The sequence below is a fragment of the Mobula hypostoma genome, chromosome 8 (assembly GCF_963921235.1).
Source record: "Mobula hypostoma chromosome 8, sMobHyp1.1, whole genome shotgun sequence".
In the NCBI taxonomy this organism is placed as follows: Eukaryota; Metazoa; Chordata; class Chondrichthyes; order Myliobatiformes; family Myliobatidae; genus Mobula; species Mobula hypostoma.
Window position 1 is genome coordinate 88781950 of NC_086104.1, and position 22051 is coordinate 88804000.

The 22051-nt window shown below is 45.5% G+C and overlaps 1 protein-coding gene across 17 annotated transcripts in view; it reads left to right on the forward strand.

Moving 5' to 3' along the window:
• The window catches only part of syne1b (spectrin repeat containing, nuclear envelope 1b), a 504374-nt gene that overhangs the window by 390486 nt on the left and 91837 nt on the right, over nucleotides 1-22051 (forward strand). For all 17 annotated transcript variants that reach the window (XM_063056272.1, XM_063056279.1, XM_063056269.1 and 14 more), the window contains 12 exons: nucleotides 177-347; nucleotides 1604-1737; nucleotides 4171-4375; nucleotides 5854-6036; nucleotides 7138-7284; nucleotides 11893-12047; nucleotides 12236-12383; nucleotides 13406-13500; nucleotides 15507-15744; nucleotides 17327-17521; nucleotides 20353-20478; nucleotides 20674-20829. In XM_063056272.1, coding sequence (XP_062912342.1) covers nucleotides 177-347; nucleotides 1604-1737; nucleotides 4171-4375; nucleotides 5854-6036; nucleotides 7138-7284; nucleotides 11893-12047; nucleotides 12236-12383; nucleotides 13406-13500; nucleotides 15507-15744; nucleotides 17327-17521; nucleotides 20353-20478; nucleotides 20674-20829 — 1953 coding nt within the window. The remainder of the gene's footprint in view (nucleotides 1-176; nucleotides 348-1603; nucleotides 1738-4170; nucleotides 4376-5853; nucleotides 6037-7137; nucleotides 7285-11892; nucleotides 12048-12235; nucleotides 12384-13405; nucleotides 13501-15506; nucleotides 15745-17326; nucleotides 17522-20352; nucleotides 20479-20673; nucleotides 20830-22051) is intronic.

Consider the following 22051-nt stretch of genomic DNA (forward strand, 5'->3'; position numbering starts at 1 on the left):
CCTTGTGTGATTTAAAAAATGGGGGAAAGCACTTATTGTCACATTAAGGGTATGTCATTCAAGTCCTTTTCAGGTAAATAGCCCAGGACCCATTCATTCTGTGACCTGATTTGAGAGCTTCATGCATGTGGTCTTTACCCAGAGGAGCTGTAATCACTGTTGATGGTGTATTCTAGGTTGGCGAACTGAAAATTGCGCTGCAGTCAATGCTGGACCAGTGGGTTGTTTACAGGGCAGCCCATGAAGAGATTAACAGGCAATTGATGGAGGCCAGCTACTCCCTGTCTCGTTTCCGTTTGCTAACTGGCTCTCTGGAAGCTGTGCAGATCCAGGTGGACAATCTACAGGTAAGGCCGTCTCCACTTGTTCACTCAGCTGAACTGCAATTTAATTACCTCGGCCAGGGTAGCGGAATTGTTTGGTAACTCTGGTTCCTGCTGAAGTTCTAAATCAGACGTGAACGGAGGATGTGCCAATTGGGATGAAACCATGTTTGTGAATTGAATTCATCGGTTCATTTGGGGCAATTGGTTCTTCCATGGTCCCTCTGCCCTAGCTTTTTCTTATCTTTGTTTCTCTTTATCTACCTTACTGTTAAATGTATCTTCTCCACTAGAGCCATCAAAATCGTTTTTCTTTACGAGTCCTGCATTCTACAGTAATGTTATGCACATGCTGTATTTGTAGCCAGAAGTAATCACTTTGATCATGTTAAATTAGCAGAAGAGGATATTTTTTCTGGTGTCTTTGCTGACTTTCCACCGTGTGCCCTGCAGACAACTCTGTGCATTCTCTTCCATCATCCCCCTCCTCCCTCCAACCTCACCCTCGAAAGTGCAGTTCACTCACCATCCTGACCTCAGTCATTTGCTTTCTGGCAAAAGGCAAAAAGCCAGATTTATAAATTCTTATTATTAACAATTTTGTTTTGTGTTTTGTTTTAAATATCAATCTAAGCCTTTTAGTTTTCTACCTTTCTTTTTGTTTCTTTTATATTTGAATTTCAAGATAATTAGAGTTGAGAAATTTTGTATCAATTGAAAGGCAAAACAGTTTGCACAAAGCTTTACTTTTTTTGCACTTGGCCTACATATAAATAAGGAAAACTCAAGTGGCCTTTTGTATTCATTGTTTTGATGAACATTTGTCTTGATTGATGCCTGGGGCCCACCAAGTCACTACTAACTATCAACTTCCCTAATTCTGCACTAATCTTGTTTACTGCTTCCCACATTGCCATAAACACCACCCAGATTTTACCATTCACCTACATGGCAAGGGCAAATTAAACCTGCTGTCTGGCACACCATTGGAGTGCGGAAGAAACCAGAGCACCTGGAAGAAATCCACACGATCGCAAGGAGGATGTGCAAACTCTACCCGGCACCTGAGTTCCATGTTGAACCCACATCGTGGGAGCTGTGGGGGGTTGCTTCTATTACCTGTGTCGTTGAAGACCTCTTCTCCAGGTTCCCACGATTAATCCTGGAGTAGGCTTAAAGGTCAGCTCAGCATCATCACCTGAAGGGCCAGTACTGCGTGGTAGTGTTTTTCTGTTCTGTTTCTGTCTTGTTTAAATGCAATCTGCTACAATATTCAACAGAACCTGCAAGAGGAGCTGGAGAAGTCAGAGGGCAGCCTGGAGAAGTTCGGCTCTGCCACCAAGCAGCTGCTAAAAGAGTGTTCATCATCTATTCACAGCTTTTTGAATACCAGTCTGAATGAAGTTAATGCCAGGTAAGAATTCCATGGACGAGTATTTTTAAAAAAAAGGGGCTGAGAGGCAATGTATACTTCCCAGCCAATCTTGAGAAGCAGCTTTGTGCTGATGTAGTAATTCAGCAAGGAAACAAGGCTTTCAGCACAACTTATCCATGGTAGCTAAGATGCCCATGCAAGCTAGTCCCATTTGCCTGTGCTAGGCTCTTCACCCACTGAAACATCCCTATAAATGTACCTACTCGTGTCTTTCAAATATTGTCATTATATCTGCCCCAACCACTTCTTCTGACAGCTTGTTCCTTGCACCCTCTGCCCAACTCCTTCCACATTCTCTGCAAGATGTGGAGTGTTATTGCATTTATGAGATACCTCTCTCTCCCCTTGTGCTCCTCTCTGAAACAACTATACTATACATTCATGTGTCACATTCTCCGTATGATGTAGGAGGAAGACGTTCTGGTCTGTGGTATATGTATTACTGCACAAAGCGTAATCCATCTCCCATTCCCTGACTAATCTTTCATGTAGCCTGTGCCCCTGACCTCCACATCAACTCTTCAGCTCTTCTGCACCAGGGCAAATTTACAAATGCAAATTAACCTTAGCCTTTGGGAAATGGGAGGAGACCAGAGGAAATCAGTGAGGTAATGTGGAGTGTATGCAAATTCCACATAGCAACGGAGGTCAGGTTTGAACCTGGAGCTGTGCCAGTTCCATTAGAAGCAACAATAGATTCTGTTTCCACCATTGCTTCTACACAACCATCGCATATCTGAACAATACACTGTTTGCAAGAGGAAGTTTCCCAGCTCCTCCCATCACACTCGTGGCAAATATTTGACAAATCCCTTTTGAAATTTCTGCTGGCCAAAGTACATGTTCCCCTCTAATTTACTTGATCGAAGAGCTTGATAACTTTTTACCAGTTTTCATCTCTGACCGAGCATGTGTAGCATCCCATGGGAATACAGAATTAAGTACTGCATCAAGGATCAGGAGTTAGCAGACGAGAACGTCTCTCCTGTTTGCCCCACTGCATTCCCTGAAGTGCCATTGTTCTCTGAATACTGCAGCAGAGTACAATGGAAGCTGCTTGTTAAATAATTCTAGGAGAAAAAGGTGGAACCCATTTCAGCAGCATTGTGTTGGGATCTCATTTTGACTGTTGCTTTGGAGCGCGGATGTGATAATTTCCTATAAATATGCAAGAGTCATTGCAGAATATTTTCCTCTCCATCTTAAACACTCATCACACCTCCTATTTGAGCCCATGGAGAGAGCAATACAAGGTCATGACCTCAAATACTGTTATGGCAGTGGAGGGGTGTCAATAAAATTGGTTAATTGTACACGGTCACTCGGGGGAACAAATGATGTCAGAAGGTGGCCAAAATCTTATGGGGAAAGGAACCTGTCACCTTTATGTAATTCTCCCTGTTAGGTGATTGATTTTTTTAAAAATATGTCCAGAGAGGTATACTTGCCATTGTTATTGACCACTAGTGAACCTGTATTCATCACACCGCTCACTGCCTTGAGTAATTGTTGTCTGAAATAAAACAAAATTAACTTGTACGTTAGCTACATGTAACTATCTCCGTACTTCCTGTTTTTTTGGGAAATTCTTCAGTGGTGAACTGAGGATGATTAGAAAGGTCTTCAAGTATGTAAACTCTCAAGTCGCCTAAGAATGACAGTCATTGTCCATTATCTGTCAGTAAGATGTTTATAAGTTGCTACAGGTGACTTAATCCTGTTAGAGACTTTGCAGCATTGAAGGCACTTGCCAGCAACTTTTCTCCTGTATGAACAACATTAGGCATTTTCCACTTTCTCAGGCTTTGTGCTCGCAACTGCAAGAGCATCCATGAAGTATGCAGGGGGGTATCATGGGAGTTGATGAATGGGTGGTAATCCAGTAGTTACTGAAAATTCTCCATTCTACAACATTCAAGGCATTTAAATTCAAGTTGTTGGTGAGGATGAAGGGGGCTGAGATAGATTCTGAACTTGGTGATGATATTTGTCTTGAACTGGTGGGAGGAGTTGAAGGAGAACATGGTAGTTACTGATTTAACAAACATCTCGGTAAGGGAGGAGTTGCTGCCTCTCTAGGATCTGTTGAGAGGGATGGGGTGAAGTGTAGGGAAGAGACTAGTATAGTAGGATAGGATGGCATGAGGAAGCACCTAATTCTGTTGAGAGCAGAGGTTCCCAACCCAGAGTCCATGGGTTCCTTGCTTAATGGTATTGGTCCATGGCATGATAAAGGTTGGGAACCCCTGGTTTAAAGGAAGAAGGAATGCCTTGAGCGTTTGTCCATGGTCCCATCTGAACGCAAGTTGCAATTCAGAACCCCAGCATAATCACAATGAATTAAACTAAAGTCAGATGAGTTACTGTGCTTCTAAATGACCCACTCTCATTCCTTTGACTTCAAATGTACAGCTGGAATAATTTGCTTCAGGACATCGTGGAGCAACTATACACGAGGAAGGTTCTGCTGCAGCTCTGGCAGAAGTACAGGAACTGCTCTGGGCAGTATTCAGTGACCCTGCGGGAGCAGGAGGAGAAGAGCACTGAGCTGATTAAAAAAGCTGCAAATAGGGATGTTGCCGATGAGGAGGTCACAAAGTGGATCCAAGACTCTGACGTAAGTACAATGGATCTTATTGAAGGCAGTGACATCATGACCACAAGGGTAGCAAGTCATAGAAATGCCATCTAAGAACCCTTCCAAATCTCATTCCTTCCCGATTTGGGTATACTTTGACAGTCCATCTTTGTCATCGGGTCACTGTTCAGAAAGAGTCCACCCAACAGCCTTGTGAAGCTGGCGTTGCCACTGTGGTCGAAAGGCCGCTACTCATCGCCACCTTCTCGAGGACTGCCAGGAATGGACAGTAAATGCCAGCTGGCTGGTGAAGCCCACACCTTGAGAGCAAGTTGTATGTCTGTGCCTGCATGTTGTCAGAGTAAAGCCTCACTCTGTGCTCAGATTGGAGCAGACCATGGGTTAAAACACTTTTCACTGCTTGGTGTGTGAGACTAGAAGCCTAGGCATGGCCGACGGGAGTGACAGCCTGATCTTTCAGTGATCTTGTCCAAGGCTACACGTTCACAATATCCAGACTTGCTGCAGGCTGCCACCCTCGAGCCTGGGGTCCATGAACACCTTGCTTAATGGTATTAGTCCGCAGCTGAAAAAAGGTTAGGAACCCCTGCCACATGGCAAGCTTGACTGTAAGAGCTTTTACAATAATAGAGAAATGCAAATGACTTAACTGCAGATCTTTTTTTAAATAACGATACAGGAAGAGGATATTTGGCCCTTCAGGTCTCTGCTAGCTCTCAGCTCAGTGATCCTATTCACCCTCATTATGTTCCTGCACCTCTGCAGTTTGTTCCCCCTAGTATGCCCACCATCTCTCGTTTGGTTCTTTTGCTGTCTCTGTCTTGGGGGGCGGGGGACGTAACTTACAGTGGCCATTTAAACTACCTTCGTGTCTTTGGGATGTGGGGGAAACTGGAGAAGCGGAAGGAACTGGCTGCAAGCTACATGTGGATGGCAGCCGAGGTCAGGATCGAACCCAGGTCCCCAGAGTCGTGAGGCAGCAATGCTATCTGTAAGCCATGGCGTGTTCTTCCATTTCTTGGATTAATACTTCTCATTTCAGAACACTTTGCTCAGAATGTGCTACTTTTGATCAACTACCTCATGATACCCGCAGATCAGGGCACCTCTCCAGTATTCTGTCCATTTTTCACTATCGGAAAGTGGGCAACATGCATAATAATATATATAAACTCAGAATTACAGTCACCTGTTTTCTTACAGAAAAGTTATTGGAAGTTAGGCATCCCTTGCCCAAAGTAGCTGTTGAGATCAGTACCACTGACACTTCCCAAATTTAGGGTAATTTAGGGACAGGTAAATGATTCAAATCTGCCCTAGTCTAATTGAATGTGGCACAGAGTTGAGGGGCTGAATATCCTCCTCCTCTTCCTGTGGCATTGCCCTCAGGGGCCTGGGCAGCATTTAGAACAGGTGTAGGTAACGTGGAGCCACTGGATGTGCCAATCTATACTGGGCAATGTGTTTAAGTGAAACTCTAATCATTCCCACCACAGGAGCTGCTGGTGGAGCTGGGAACACTGAGAGATTCCCTCCACGTTCTCACGGAGCTCGGAGAGGAGTTGAGACAGCAGGTGGACCCTTCAGCGGCAGCCACTGTTCAGTCTGAACGGCTGTCCCTAGCCCAGCGATTGTCTTCTCTGGAACAGGCACTCAGCCGACAGAGGGCTGTGCTCCAGGTATCTTCCATAGTTCTATTTCTGCACATATTTTTGTTTGATTTTAACGTGGATTTTATTTGTAGGGAAACTGGAGAACAAATTAATTTTATTATCTTAACAAATTGCACAAATGGTATGAAATTTGGTTTACTGGCTGTTGGTGCTGCTGCATTTAAGAGAGGCCAACTGCTTTGAAGTAACAGCTTTTATCATCTCAGTAGGTCCTGCAATGATTCCAGTCATTTGGGTATTTTTGAATTACATTTGTTAATTTGGAATATCACCCCCTGGGTTTTGACACCAAAGTCCCACAAACAGCAATCGGCCAAGTGATGGATAACCCTGACCGAGTGTAGAACGAGTATTGTGGATGATACCAGCTGTAAAAGGGGATGGGAGGAAGGAGTAAGGACAGAAAGCAGTAAGGATGTCGAGAAGCAAGGGCCAGTAATGGATTGGAAAGCCACCGGCAACAGCATTCTGCAGTCTCTTCTTGTGGTGTATATATCAGACCTTTATGGATGTATCAAATGTAGCCTCTGTGATAAGTGAAGGGAAAAGATGGCTATTGACTTCCAGACAGACAGCAGCAGACTGGGCAGGAAAATGGCAAATGTAATTTGGTCTGGAAGTGTGAGAATATGTATTAGGGGAGGGTAAATGAGACAAGGGAATGTATAATGCGATGTTGAGTGGAGATACCTTGCTGTACGTATCTACAGATCCCTGAAGGCCAAGGATATTGTCACTGCGACATGAACATAGAACCTAGCACAGTACAGGCCCCTTGGCCCAAGATGTGCCAACCTTTTAACCTGCTCTAAGTTCAATCCTTCTCCCGTACATAAACAATCCATTTTTCTTTCATTCATGTGCCTATCTAAGGGATTCATAAATGTCCCTAATGTATCTCCCTCAACCATCACTTCTTGCAGGATGCTCCATACACCCATTACTCTCTGTGTCAAGAAATTAACTTTGACATCTCCCCCCACCCCCCCAAAATCACCTTAAAGTTGTGCCCCCTTTTGTAAACAATTTCCACCCAGGGAAAATGTCTTTGGCTAATAAGAAGTTCTATCACTGTATCACTCTGACAGTGAACATTGTACACTGTAGGCTGGCATTCAAGATTATGAAGCATTCAGCACGAGACTGGAAGCCTTGGAGAAGTGGATTGTCGAAGCTGACGAGGTGCTGAAGTTGCAGGATCCCAATCGATCATCTGACCTAACCACAATCCAGGACAGAATGGAGGAGCTGAAAGTAAGTCCCTTGCCCTTGTGTTGTTTATGCTTCGGGTAATCAGTGGCTGTAAGTGAATGCATGCATTTCCCTCCTGTCGGTTTAGGATTAGATTTTCCGTTGTCATGCCTTCCCTTGTCATATAGCTGTGTTTCAAGGCTTCTGCAATCAAAAGAAAGTGAGTCCCACACCACCACCTTGTTAGTGCTTGAAGCTGACCTTAATAATATTGCGCAAAACCTCTCCCGTTTGACCCTCTGCTGGAAGAGGAAGCCTGTCCACTTCAGCTTTATTTTCCACTCCTTGTGTGTAGTGCTTCTCAGGCAGATGGTGGCAGGATGAGGAATTGACCCTGTAAATCTAGTGTTGCTTTTTTTAATCGCATTGCTGTCCTCACAGTTACTGAACAGTGTATATTCTAAGTACCATCCAGAATGTTGAGGGTGCTGAGCGTGGTCTTCGGCAGGAAGCCACGAGAAAGCAAAATGAGGCAGGACGTCAGATTCATTGCCAGTCGTGAAAGCTCATTTGTTTCTCTGTTCTAGTTTCTTTACCAAGAAATATCTTTAACTTAAACAAAAATCCTGCCATTGTTTGGTTAAGGTTCAGGATCTGGCTGCAGGAATTCCTCGGAGAGACACGAGACTGCGGATGCTGGAGTCGTGTTTATTGCTGCAGGACAGGGGTTCCCAGCCTGGGATCCACAGCAATGGTCCCCCTAAGCCGTGTGCACACGTACACATCTTTTGCTACTAGCGCACAAAGGAACTTAAACTGCGCACATAAGGTTGTCACCCTGTACCTTGTTGGCACATTAATTATATTTCACGATCGTACACCATCACGTTTCCTTTTCCTGTTTCTGATGTGGACCGTGTTGACAGCGTGGAATTTGTGATGATTTATCTGCAGATTTTAGAGCTGGCTTATTAATGCTGTTTTTATTGAAGAGATTATTCAGTGCACACATGTTGTCACTGGGCAAAAAATTAAACTTTTTGTGCACATTGGCCATTACAAATTAGAGGGAGCATTGGTCCTTGCTTAATGGTATTGGTCTAAGGCATTAAAAAAAAGGTTGAAAACCAGTGCTGAAGGAATTCTTTCATGCTTAACAAGTTGTCTTAAATCACTGCTGTGTTGGGACTCTGTTCGTTTTCTGCATGAATACCACAGCGGTATTCTTAAGGGAATAAGACGTTGGCAGATAGATGGGCTGTACACATGAAAGCAGGCATAAAGGCTCTCCCCCTAGCCCTATGGTCAGGTGGACCAAGGGTTGAAGTGGGGTGAGGTTAGTCTTTGGGTGCAGTTATAGGAGAACTGGAGGGGGTTGCGTGGGTGAAGAGAAGCTCGGCTGGAGTCTGCTAGAGTTTGTGGGGTTGTCAAGGTTAGGCTGTTAGGAAGGAACATTAATGTCAGACGTGTGGTTGGGGTGATGGGAGAGGCAGATTTAGTGGTGCAGTTCACTCAGAGTCCTGGCAGAGTGAGGACCCAGTGCAGTCAGGGCCATGTTAAGGTTAGTGGGGAAAAGGCACCAAGGCCGGTTCAAAAAGACGTGCCACACTCCATGGTATTGAACCAGATGGGCCTCGGTTCCTAATCCCCCCCTCCAGCCCCATCCTCAGGACGTGGATATGCTAAGGACTGTATAGTACAAGTCAGCAGCCAACGTGAGTTTCATGCAACTGCCTGCTCTAAGCTAATTTCGGAACTTCAGACTTGCATACAAAGGTATCCTGGATTCCATGATGTTCTGCACTGTTTTCCTGTGCTGCCCAAGAATTCCCAGCCCATTGTGTTTCATTGTACTTCTGGGACAAGCATAGAATGACATCAAATGTACTGCACAGAAACTTTACCATTGCTCTGTCACAGGTTTGTCTCACTCCATTAACACGTCCTTCTCTTCCTTTCCATCTTATTACACTTAGAGTGCTCGAGGTCCACTTTCTACAACAGGGCCATGTGGGTAGTAAGTCCCACTGCTCCGTACTCTTTCGTTGTAGTGCTGTTTGCCGTTCTTCAATCAGTGTAAATCGCCTTTTTTGCATTCTCCAATTCCTTCAAATCCTTTGAAATTAGAGTCCGGGACTGTGGACATGTCTCTTCTAACTGAAGTTTAGCCAAGGTTCAACTTTATTTGTCACGTGTAAATCAGAACATGAGGTGAAATGTGCCATTTGTGTTATCAGCCAACACGGTTGAGGGTGTGCTGAGGCACCCTGCAAGTGTCATCACACATTTCGGCAGCACACCCACAATGCTCGACAGAACGACACAGGACACAGCAAGCAACAAACAAACAACAGCAAAGGCATCCCCATTCCTCCCTCCCACCCACACTCATACACAGACAGTTCTTTAACCCCAGGACAGGCCTTCAGTAGACACAGACTTGGGCCTGCAGGCAGCGGGCTTCGCTTTAAGGTTCAAAGGTCGAATTTAATGTCAGAGAAATGTATACAATATACATCCTGAAATGCTTTTTCTTCTTTGTGTTGCTTCTTCCCCTGTTGTGCACTAGTTTTAACTCTCAGGGTTAAAACTAGTGCGTGTAACTTTTTTAATGATGTAATTATGTTATTGATTTGCGATTGATTGTCTTCCTAAATTGCTCTGCAGGTACAAAGTGATGGAAGTGGAAATCTTTCAGCAGGCAGTGCCAAGCTCTGTTTTCTTGGGAATGAGTTGTTGTAATGCTGGGGGTGACAGCTTGAATTGCTAATAACACTGCGCATTCCTGTTAGTTCTTCAGTTAGTCTGCATTGTAAGGTGAAGCAGGAATTTGACAGAGTGGAATATTTTACAATTCGTAAATGATAGGGTTAGATTTTCATCTGATCTCCAGTACCTCTGGGCCAGAAGTATTTACTCCAGGCATTGATGGAACAGCAGGATTTTCAAACCATCTCGCCTCCAAACTCTTAGCAATCGTTTTGAAAAGGCGTTTGTTTTGTCTGAAGAATTCCTATTGCTTTGGTACATTGCAGTACTGTGCAAAAGTCTTTGGTATGTGTATACATATACCTAGGGTGCCTAAGACTTTTGCACAGTATTGTGGTAATTTTAGGTATTGCACAGTACTGCTGTCACAAAAAAAAAATCAAGTTTCATGACATCTGTGAGTGATGATAAACCTGATTCTGATCTGGGTCTCTGTTGTGGACCGAGAGTGGGAAGGGGGTAGGGAGAGGAGAATAATGGTTGGGAAGAGGGCAAGAGCGGAAGAGCGGGAAGTACCAGAGAGACGTTCTGTGATGATCAATAAATCTGTTGTTTGGAATCAAATGACCCTTGCTTGGTTTCTCAGGGTTGGATGTGTTTGCACTTGTGCCACCTGCCCACCCCTGGCACTCCTCTGCCACCTGTCCCTCCCATGGCACTCTATTCTCACCATTCCCAACATTGTCAGATTTACAAACTCTCTCTCTCTGCCGTACGTTGACTATTCAGTACTATGCAAGTGCCTGAGGCATCCTATATGTGCCTAAGACTTTTGCACAGTACGGTAGATAGTCATAGTCATACTTTATTGATCCCGGGGGAAATTGGTTTTCGTTACAGTTGCACCATAGGTAATAAATAGTAATAGAACCATAAATAGTTAAATAGTAATATGTAAATTATACCAGTAAATTATGAGATAAGTCCAGGACCAGTCTATTGGCTCAGGGTGTCTGACCCTCCAAGGGAGGAGTTGTAAAGTTTGATGGCCACAGGCAGGAATGACTTCCTATGACGCTCTGTGCTGCATCTCGGTGGAATGAGTCTCTGGCTGAATGTACTCCTGTGCCCAACCAGTACATTATGTAGTGGATGAGAGACATTGTCCAAGATGGCATGCAACTTGGGCAGCATCCTCTTTTCAGACACCACCGTGAGAGAGTCCAGTTCCATCCCCACAACATCACTGGCCTTACGAATGAGTTTGCTGATTCTGTTGGTGTCTGCTGCCCCAGCACATAACAGCAAACATGATAGCACTGGCCACCACAGACTCGTAGAACATCCTCAGCATCGTCCGGCAGATGTTAAAGGACCTCAGTCTCCTCAGGAAATAGAGACGGCTCTGACCCTTCTTGTAGAAAGCCTCAGTGTTCTTTGACCAGTCCAGTTTATTGTCAATTCGTGTGGCACAGCTTCAAACCACAGCAATGTGATCACATATAGACGGGTCAATGCAGGTCTCGTGCAGAAAGTTGAACAAGCTTTTACCATTGGGTCAGGTGGAATAAAAGTGTAGACTTCCCTGCTGCAGCCTTTTGGCCCTTCAGAAATGTCGAGGAGCTAATGACTTATTGAGAACCAGCAAGTCTTTACATCTATTTAAATAAATCAGCATAAGATCCACAGATGGCAAATTCCAGCCAGTCTTCTACATCAACATACTAATACCTCCTTCATTTTAACACAGAAGTCCACCAACCACACCCCATTGTGTAAAACTTCCTTCCATTCTCCACAGAGCCCTACTCTTCTGATCTGAGATTCTCTCTTGGAAATTTTGTTAGCCTTTAAAATTTGAAATAATCTCTTCGGAAAAATGAATCCTTAAGTTTTGCTGATATTTCAGTCTGAGGGTGAACAGTGGTCATTCTATTTTCTGATATTTTGTGTATCTTGCAGGTCCAGATGCTGAGATTCAGTAGTACAGTTCCTGACTTGGATCGTCTGAATGAGTTGGGGTACAGGTTACCCCTCAACGACAAGGAGATTAAGCGTATGCAGACTTTGAACAGATACTGGTCTTCGATATCTGGGCAGACCACCGAAAGGTTCAGGTAAAACCCAGATCCCGTGCCCTTCATCCATAACCTGGTCAGCAGTCTGTTCTCGGGGCATAAGCGTAAACAAGACATTGGCTTTGCAAGTTGATTCCTTTCTGTAAGCACAGTGGATTCACAGAACAGCACCTGACAAAGAGGGAAGCTTATGGTTCCTTTCTAAATTAATTGAATTTTCCTTGCAGTAAATTGCAGGCATTCCTGCTTCAGCATCAGACCTTCCTCGAGAAGTGCGAAACCTGGATGGAGTTCCTGGTTCACACGGAGCAGAAGCTGGCAGTGGAGATATCTGGAAACTACCAGAATCTTCTCGAGCAGCAGAGAGCACACGAGGCAAGTCTGAAAGGGTTGGGCACTGGGAAAGTAACAATGACCGACATATGCAATGAACACCACCACTTCTAAAGTTCCTCCCCAGATCCTTGGCTTGGGAGGTTGTCGCCATCCAGGCACTGTTGCCGGGTCAGAATCATGGAGTTTCCAAATTCTCAGGGTATGCTGTCCAAGAAGAAAATACCAAATGTAATGAAGTAGGAGACAGTTGCAATTAGCGGGTACATTCCCAGGACAGAGCTTCATCATCTGGGGAGCTTGTATCAGGACTCTGTGAGCACAGTCTGGATGGTTTTCTGTCACAGATGGCCTGTGTTGCCATCTCACTGAGTTTTGCTGTTCCTCCTGCAGGTGAGGTAGGTCTGGATCAGGAGTGTTCAGTTGCAATTTTGACTCTCTATTGCCCTTGGTTAGCTTGTGTAAAAATGTGGACATTCCCATTGTAACTCATGAATGATATTTCATTTTCATCTTCATTCAAACTGAAAGGGGATAGACTTGGAAGTGATGGTGGGCAGACATGTGGTAAAGGAGTGCACGTCTTTAGAATGAAGGAGAGGTGATATAATCTAAAGAGACCATCTCTAAAGTGGGTGCATGAACAGAAAGACCTGAGAGGTGCGGGGGGGGGGGGGTGTGTGTGTGTGCATGTATGGCCTAAGGAAATGGTTAAAGTCAAATGGGACTCGGTAGAACAAGGAGTGCAGAGTACAAAATGATGAAAGTTGAGGAAGAAGGGAATATCAGTAGGAGAGAGGGGAAAATGAAGAGGAAGTTCAGTAACCAACAGAGAATAATTCTCCCAGTGCAGAGGCCAATTATAATTATATATTTAACAATTCTAGTTATAAAATGTCAAGAAGAGTATGAGCCTGAACTTGCTGCATCTACGTGAACGTTCCTGTGTAGCCGTTTAACAAGTGATCACACTTTAAGTGCCTTTTGGCATTCCAGCAACGTGACCTGACTCAATCAGCTGTTTGTTTTTCCCTCCACCGCTGCTCTCCTCTGTTCTGGTGCAGCTGTTCCAAGCGGAGATGTTCAGCCGTCAGCAGATCCTGCATTCCATCATCAGCGATGGTCAGCGTCTTCTGGAGCAGGGTCAGATCGACGACAGGTAACTTCCTCACCGTACCATCGCTGGGTGTCCAAGTGCTGAGTTATAGTGTCCTTACTTGGCACTTTGATCAGTTGTTTTCCCTCTTGTACTGCCTCGATGTACTGGCGCGCTGAAATGCTCCATATGGATGGCATGCCAAATAAAGTTTTTCACTGTACCTCAGTCATGTGGCAGTAATAAACCAACTAACAGTTTTTTGGAGGGATCACTTTGTCTAGATTAGTATCTGATATTAATTCAGACGTGGCTAAGCTGAATCCAGTTCATCAGGAATTTAACCTTCCACACTAATTAGAATAGAAATTAAATGGCTTAATATTTCTAACTTGTGATACCCAATCATCCAGTTTGGAGGTTCTTAAGCGGTTCACTCTAGATCTAAGTGTAATGGCTTGTTGTTTCTCAGGATCCCACTTCATGCTCTCCTCACACTCACACCCTGCCTGTCTACTCTGTTTCACAGTGCATCTTAAATCTAACCCCTTCCCTCCTGCAGAACCCTTTCCTCTAACACCCTCTACCCCTTTTTACTTCCCCTTCCTCTCTGTAAACATGTACTACTCTCATTCCCTTTTGCCTACCCCACACCCTTTCTCCCATCGTCTTCCCCCCTCCCACCCCACTCACCTTTCCCTGCTCGACATCCCCCCCCCCAGCCTGTCCTCCCTTCACTACCCCACTTCTTTCACCAGCTCTCCTATTTGTCACTACTCCCCCTTCTCTACATGAAACAGGCCACCCCATCCTTTCTCTGGCCTCTGCAGCCGTCCCACCTAAGAGCAATGCTCCTGTGCAGACTAAGCGCCCGCATGCAGGCAAGACCCTGCCACCCAGTGGAACTGGGCAGACACAGTCAAGTTGACTGATGAGGCGAAAGTGCCTGCCAGATGAAACTGCTTCCTGCTCACTGAACCAACAACAGCCTCCGCCTGTTCCTATGCAGCAGGTTGTTCAGTGCTTGAATGTACTCCTCTCCCCACCCCATTCTTGTGGTAGCAGGCTCTCAGGGGGCTGAATGGCCTTGGCTTGTTCCTTTGTATGACAGGTCCTTGATGGGCTGAATGGCTTCTCCTTGTTTCTCGGTAACAGGTTTGAAGTTGATTGACAAGTCATTTTCAGCCCAACAGTGAAGGGAGCAGATCAGGGAGAAACCAATTAGCAAGTGAAATAATGCAGGGTGGTCCACCAAAATCTCATTACGGTGTAAGTGAGAAGACAGGCAGGGTTGCAGTGCACCCTTGTGGTCACCATACACACAATCCACAGTAACATCAGGAATGTTGCAGAGGGGACGAAGGCGTTGCCAGATCTGGCAAACTTAGTCACGATGACGACCATTTAGAACGGGGTTATTTTGTCTGAATCTGAAGTAACTGCAGGAAGATTTATTTGAAGTATCTAAGATTATGCAATGGGAGAAATATCTTTATAGTTAGCAAGAAGATCAGCAACTTGGAGGCCGAGGTTTCAGCGGAATGGTTGAAGGATAAGAGCAGACTTGTGGAAAGTTTTTTTTCCCCCCAGTTCTGACTGAGGTCTGGAACTCTTTCCTTGAAAGGGTGGTGGTGGAACAGATCCTTGCTGTATGTAAATGTATCCAGATGAGCACCTGAAGTCAACATCTTGAAGGTTGAGAGCTAAAGAACTAATGTTAATTCTTTACCTTAAACAAGAGAAAATCTGCAGATGCTGGAAATCGAAGCAACACACACAAAATGTTGAAGGAACTCAGCAGGCCAGGCAGCATCTATGGAAAAGAGTACAGTCAATGTTTCAGACCAAGACCCTTCAGCAGGACCTGCTGAAGTATCTCGGCCTGAAATGTTGGATCTGCTCTTTTCCGTAGATGCTGCCTGGCCTGCTGAGTTCCTTCAGCATTTTGTGTGTGTTGCTTAATTCTTTACCTACCTGGTGTGGGTACAGTGTAGTGAGTGGTCTAGCTCTGTGTGATGAGTCGGTGCTGTTTCATTGATAACTCAGCTGTTGCTCGCGTTCTCTGGCAGGGACGAGTTCAACTCGAAGCTGGCCATGTTGAGTAACCAGTGGCAAGGCGTGATCCGGCGTGCCCAGCAGCGGAGGGGGATCATCGACAGTCAGATCCGGCAGTGGCAGCGGTACCAGGAGATGGCAGAGAAGCTGAGGAAGTGGTTGGTGGATGTGTCCCAGCAGCTGGAGCAGAGGTGGGGTGGTGCTACCCCCATTGCCCTGCAACAGGCCAGGACTCTACTCCACGAGGTGCAGGTGGGCGGCGCTCAGCAAATAACAAGTCTGCATCACCGTCGTGCAGGTCTCTTGTCATTGTGTTTAATGGATAGGCGCTGAGGAAGAGAGATTCCAATGTGTGCTGTTAGCAACATTTTACAGTACCTCAAACAGACAAGTGTCTGCAGATAAATAGATTATTTATTGATCCCAAAGGAAATTACAGTGTCACAATAGCATTACAAGTGCACAGATATACAAATATAGAAAGATGAGAAGAGAAGTGAGAAAGAATAAAACAAAATGTTACCTCAGACAGTCTAACAGGAGGGGAGTTATCACTTCCCCGGCTATAGTTTGACTCATTATAGAGCCTAAAGGCCGAGGGTAAGAATGACCTCATATAGCGCTCTTCGGAGCAGCGCAGCTGTCTCAGTCTGTCACTAAAAGTGCTCCTCTGTTCAGCCGGGGTGGCATGCAGAGGGTGAGAAACACTGTCCAGAATTGAAAAATGCAAACACGAGGAAATCTGTAGATGCTGGAATTTCAAGCAACACACATAAAAGTTTCTGGTGAATGCAGCAGGCCAGGCAGCATCTCTAGGAAGAGGAACAGCAGCTTTTACGTGTGTTGTCCAGAATTTGCCAGGATTTTCCAGAGGATCCATTGTTCTTTTACAGCCTCCAGTGTATCTCGTTTGACTCCTATAACAGGGCCAGACTTTCTGGTCAGTTTATTGAGCCTGGTGGCATCAGCCCTGTTGATGCCATTACCCCAGCACACCACCGCATAGAAGATTGTAATGGCGATAGCAGACTGTGAAGGAGAGGCCTGCATACTCCAAAGGACCCCAGTCTGCTCAGGAAGTAGAGATGACTCTGGCCCTTCTTGTACACGGCCTCTGTGTTGGCGCTCCACTCAAGTCTGTCATCCAGGTGCACCTCCAGGTACTTGTAGGTCCTCACCATCAACAGTAACAGATACTGGAATCTGGAGTAATTAACCATCTGGGGAAACTCAGAGAGTCAAGTAGCATCTGCTTGAGAAAAGGAATGTTTGATGTTTCAGGTCGGAAAGGCAACAGCTCCTTTCCGCTCCAGATGCTGCCCAACATGCTTAATTCCTCCAGTAAATAGTTTGCTATTTTCCAGAATTGAACCTGCATCCAGTCCCTTTTTAGCTTAGCTGTGTCCATCGGCCTGTTCGCATTCCCGCATCCAATCGTGCGTTTCATGTTATCCCAATCTCGTGTCCTGGCATCCCATCCAACAGTGCATGTGTGCGGTCAATCACATGACACTGCACTGACACCAGTTCTGTATGACAGCTCCATCTTGTCCCTGACCATTCGGCACCCTCTCTGAGTGGAGCAGTTTTCCCAGGCAGCTCATGAATCTTGCACAATCCACAGCCAGACTTTGTCAGTATACGATCCGCAGTCTTGGCAGTTAATAAATGTAAGCATTTTGCATTACGCTGCATAATGGAATTTCTTTCCCTTGGCTCTTGGCCATTTTGAACCTGTCCTAGTTCAGAAATGACATCAGCTCCCTGTGTCTCAGACTCTGATGGTGCACTCGTACCCAGTGTCTGTCAATTGGTCTCTCCCTCTCTCTTACAGTTGAAAGAGAAGATTCTGCAGCGGCAACAGGGGAGCTACATCCTGACAGTGGAGGCTGGCAAGCAACTCCTGCTCTCGGCGGACAGTGGCGCAGAGGCAGCCCTACAGGCTGAGCTCACCAACATCCAGGAGCAATGGAGGGCAGCCAACATCACTCTGGACGACCAGAGGAAGCAGTTGAGCATCTTGTTACGGGTATGTATTCACCACTGAGGCCTCGCATCGCGACAGGGCAGTGGTATGGGTTCTGAGTTATTTTTCTGATCCTTGCTTCTCTTTGGACACTGCAGTGGGAAATTTTGCATCCATGCAGAGTAAAAGGTGTTTGTTCTTATTGTGAGGGAATCGGTGTAGGGAGAGCTGTTATAGCTAGGCTGTTTATTGGGAATAGATGATGCTGTTGGTGTCTGTGACAGAGCCTTGGTTATGAATCTAGCTCATGCAAGATTTTTTACAAATGAAAAATGCTGGAAAGGCCAGCATCTACTGCCCATTCCTAAGTGCCAAAGATTAAAGATGAGCTTTATTTGTCATGTCATTGAAGCACACAGTGATATGTGTCGAATCAAATCAGCAAGGATTATGCTGGGCAGCCTGCGAGTGTCGCCACGTTTCTGGCACCAATGTAGCGTGCCCAGAACTAACCTTAACCATACGTCTGTGAAATATGGGAGGAAGCCGGAGCACCTGGAGGAAACGCACGCAGTCACGGGGAGAATGTACAGACTCCTTGCAGGCAGTGGCTGGAATCGAACCCCGCTCTTGCAGCTGGCTGATCGGAAGCATTCCATTAACCACTACGCTACTGTGCCACCCAATTGAATTGAGTATGTTGCTGAGTCATTTCGTAGGACTTTTAAAAGTCAATTCATTGATAGATGTGGAGCCACGTACAGACCAGAACTGCAAGGAAACAGATATCCTTCCTTGAACGATACTAGATAACCTGATGAGTTTTAACAATGAACCAGTAGTTTTGTGGTCACTATTACTCATAACCAGCAAATTTTCTTTTATAGCATTTTACTAAATGAATTTGAATTCCATCTGGAATTTGAACTTGGGATTTAACTGTTATCCAGGTGTCGGGTTGGTAAGATCACACAGAGTTTGATAACAACCAGTTAATCTGTTTTTCTTCATGACAGGTTGGCTTGGGCACTTGGGAAAATGTACAGTGGGACCTTTCAACATCAGTGTGTAGCGATAGGGCTTTTATTACATTTTCAGATGGTTGGTGTGGAGTGAGCCTCCCAGTTCCTAATCTCAATGTACAGGGCTAGATTGGTCATTAATTACTTTTAATGGCACAATATCAAAGTCACTGAGCTCTAACTGTGACCCCAGTTCACTTTAGTATAAAACATCTGCTTTTAGAGCAGTAGCTTCTCCGGTGAGCTGTTATCTGACACACAGAAGGTGACATGGCGCGCGAGACTATGAGAACACAAAGAAAGCAGGGTTAGAGCACTTGGCCCTTCAACCCTGCCCTTCCAGTCATTGTATCCAAGTCTGGTCCACACCTGCTTCAACTCCTCTTTTGTAATAGTTCCCCATAACACTCAGTTCCAAGCTCTTTCAAATATTTATCTGTCTTTGCTCTCTGCAGCAGAGCATTCCAGAGATTGGCTTCCCGACAGAAGAAATATCTGTCCTCCATAGTTTCAAATGCCTGGCCTGCATTTCGAAGCTCTGTCCGCTGTTCCTGACTTTCCCACGATATCTAACCTGTCAAGCCCTCTTGGGATGTTTGAACAAGGTCACTCCTCATTCTTCTGTTCTCCAACGAACAGAGGCTCAGAAGGGTCTGGAACACCTCAACCAGCACATGTCCATTAAAAAGCCAAGTTACATGATATTTGAAAGGTATATAATAATGTTTAGTACTAGTTTTCCTCCTGCCTATTATATCTAGCCAGAATTATTTAATACCACTTCCTGATTTATATCCATGAGCCTGTCTGCATAATCTCACAGCTGACTGATAGTGTAAAATGTCCACCTTGCGTACAGCCTGCTGATGTCATGTGTGCTGTTCTTTCCATGAGCTTTGTTCGTACAAATGGAGCAAGGACAAAAGCAGAGCAGTGGAACTGAATATCCTGCTTATTCATGTTGGCCACTGTGCATGCAGGGCAACTTGCGGCATGGGAGTGACAAACCGGACCCCCACGGCGACAAAAAAAACACGTACACTTGAAAGGCCGCGCAAAAAGCGGGAGCCTTCTGCATATACAATCCACCGGCCTCGTGTGCACTTCTCACAGTCTCGCAATCCAGCCAATACGATTCCAACTATCCATCGTGGTTACACATCTCCTGTCGCAGCTTCCCCGTAGGACTATTATTGGTCTGAGACAGTGGCCTCTTCTAGCCAGGCGAGAGAATGTCCTGGATGGGTTTAAAGTGAGAGAACAGTAAACCTGTCACAATCCTCTCCTGCCATCCTTCATAAGGTGACAGGAATCGTGTCCCGGTTTGGGAAGGTGGATCACCTCACCTGTGTGTTTTAAATCGGCTTCCACGTTACATTTGTGAACCAGATTTAACTTGTGTTGTTGCCGCTTGTGTTGACTGAGATAAGGGGTCCAACTGATAAAGTAGGTGTGCGTCAGCCCCACAGAATTCCTCGCGGGCCAGAAGTCCGCAGGAGTGCACGATCTCACCTCTGCAGCCTCGTACCCCTCTAGGAAACCTTGGACTCTTTTCCTCTGCCACCCTATCTCACCATTGATGCTCTCCTTTGTCATTTCCCTCCACCTCTCTGCCCACCAAAACATTCATCCGCCCTCAACCAGCAACAACTGTATACTATAATCACTGTCAGTTTCAAGCTTGAAAACATTGGTAAATCCTCCTTAAATACTGCAGTATGTTTGGCTAAAGCGGAGACGGCGTATTGATCACGTTCTCCCTCTTCCACCCCACAGAGTGGCGAGGCTGACATCAGATCTGACTTTCTGTCCAGTGTACTAGAGTGATGGTTTTAATGGCTTCTAATTGGTGTTATTGATGCTTGTTTGAAGGACTGGGAGAGATGCGAGAAGGGGATCGCCGAGTCTCTGGACAAGCTGAGGTCTCTCAAGAAAAAGCTTTCCCAGCCCCTGCCTGACCGTCACGATGAGCTGCACGCCGAACAGATCAGATGCATGGTTAAGTTACATTTAATGGTTCATTAGTCTGAATATTTTATTACCAGCCTCAGTCGAAGAATACAAATCAGATTGGGATCCTGTTCAGATTAGCCTGCTGTCTGATTTGATAAGTCTCAGAGTGACACACTGATGCAGTGTGCTGCTGGTTTTGACGTAGCTTATAACGCACGTGGTCTGTTTTTCTCTCTGCAGGAACTGGAAAGCTCCTTTGGAGGGTGGACTGATGACCTCGCCCATCTCACGTTTCTGAAGGAGTCGTTGTCCAGCTACATTCATGCTGACGATTTGTCAATCCTGCAGGAGCGGATTGAGCTGTTGCAGAGGCAGTGGGATGAGCTGTGCTACCAGGTAAGCATGTTTCCCCCCCCCCCCCCCCGCCACTCTCGGCGTGTTGATCCCCATTCCTCATCTGGAACGTGATATTCATTGAGCCTTCAGACATAGAGCATGATGTGTTAACAACACAATAGTATGTTCTTGAATGACTGGAAATTTGCCTTTGGTTTTCTTTTCCTATCTTCTGCAGAGTAAATTTTTCTTTGGGACCGCTGTGAGCATCATTCAGTCAATGTTGCACAATTATAAATTGCCAAAGACAAATACTGTTTCCTGTCCCCTAACATGATCAGAGGAACTTGAACGCTACAATTTCAAGATATTTAAATGTTATTTAGAAACATAGAAACATAGAAAATAGGTGCAGGAGTAGGCCATTCGGCCCTTCGAGCCTGCACCGCCATTCAGTATGATCATGGCTGATCATCCAACTCAGAACCCTGCACCAGCCTTCCCTCCATACCCCCTGATCCCCATAGCCCACAAGGGCCATATCTAACTCCCTCTTAAGTATAGCCAATGAACTGACCTCAACTGTTTCCTGTGGCCCACAGATTCACCACTCTCTGTGTGAAGAAGTTTTTCCTAATCTCAGTCCTAAAAGGCTTCCCCCTTATCCTCAAACTGTGACCCCTCGTTCTGGACTTCCCCAACATCGGGAACAATCTTCCAGCATCTAGCCTGTCCAATCCCTTTAGGATTTTATATGTTTCAATCAGATCCCCCCCTCAATCTTCTAAATTCCAACGAGTGCAAGCCTAGTTCATCCAGTCTTTCTTCATATGAAAGTCCTGCCATCCCAGGAATCAATCTGGTGAACCTTCTTTGTACTCCCTCTATGGCAAGGATGTCTTTCCTCAGATTAGGGGACCAAAACTGCACACAATACTCCAGGTGTGGTCTCACCAAGGCCTTGTACAACTGCAGAAGTACCTCCCTGCTCCTGTACTCGAATCCTGTCGCTATAAATGCCAGCATACCATTCGCCTTTTTCACCGCCTGCTGTACCTGCATGCCCACTTTCAATGACTGGTGTATAATGACACCCAGGTCTCGTTGCACCTCCCCTTTTCCTAATCGGCCACCATTCAGATAATAATCTGTTTTCCTATTTTTGCCACCAAAGTGGATAACTTCACATTTATCCACATTAAATTGCATCTGCCATGAATTTGCCCACTCACCCAACCTATCCAAGTCACCCTGCATCCTCTTAGCATCCTCCTCACAGCTA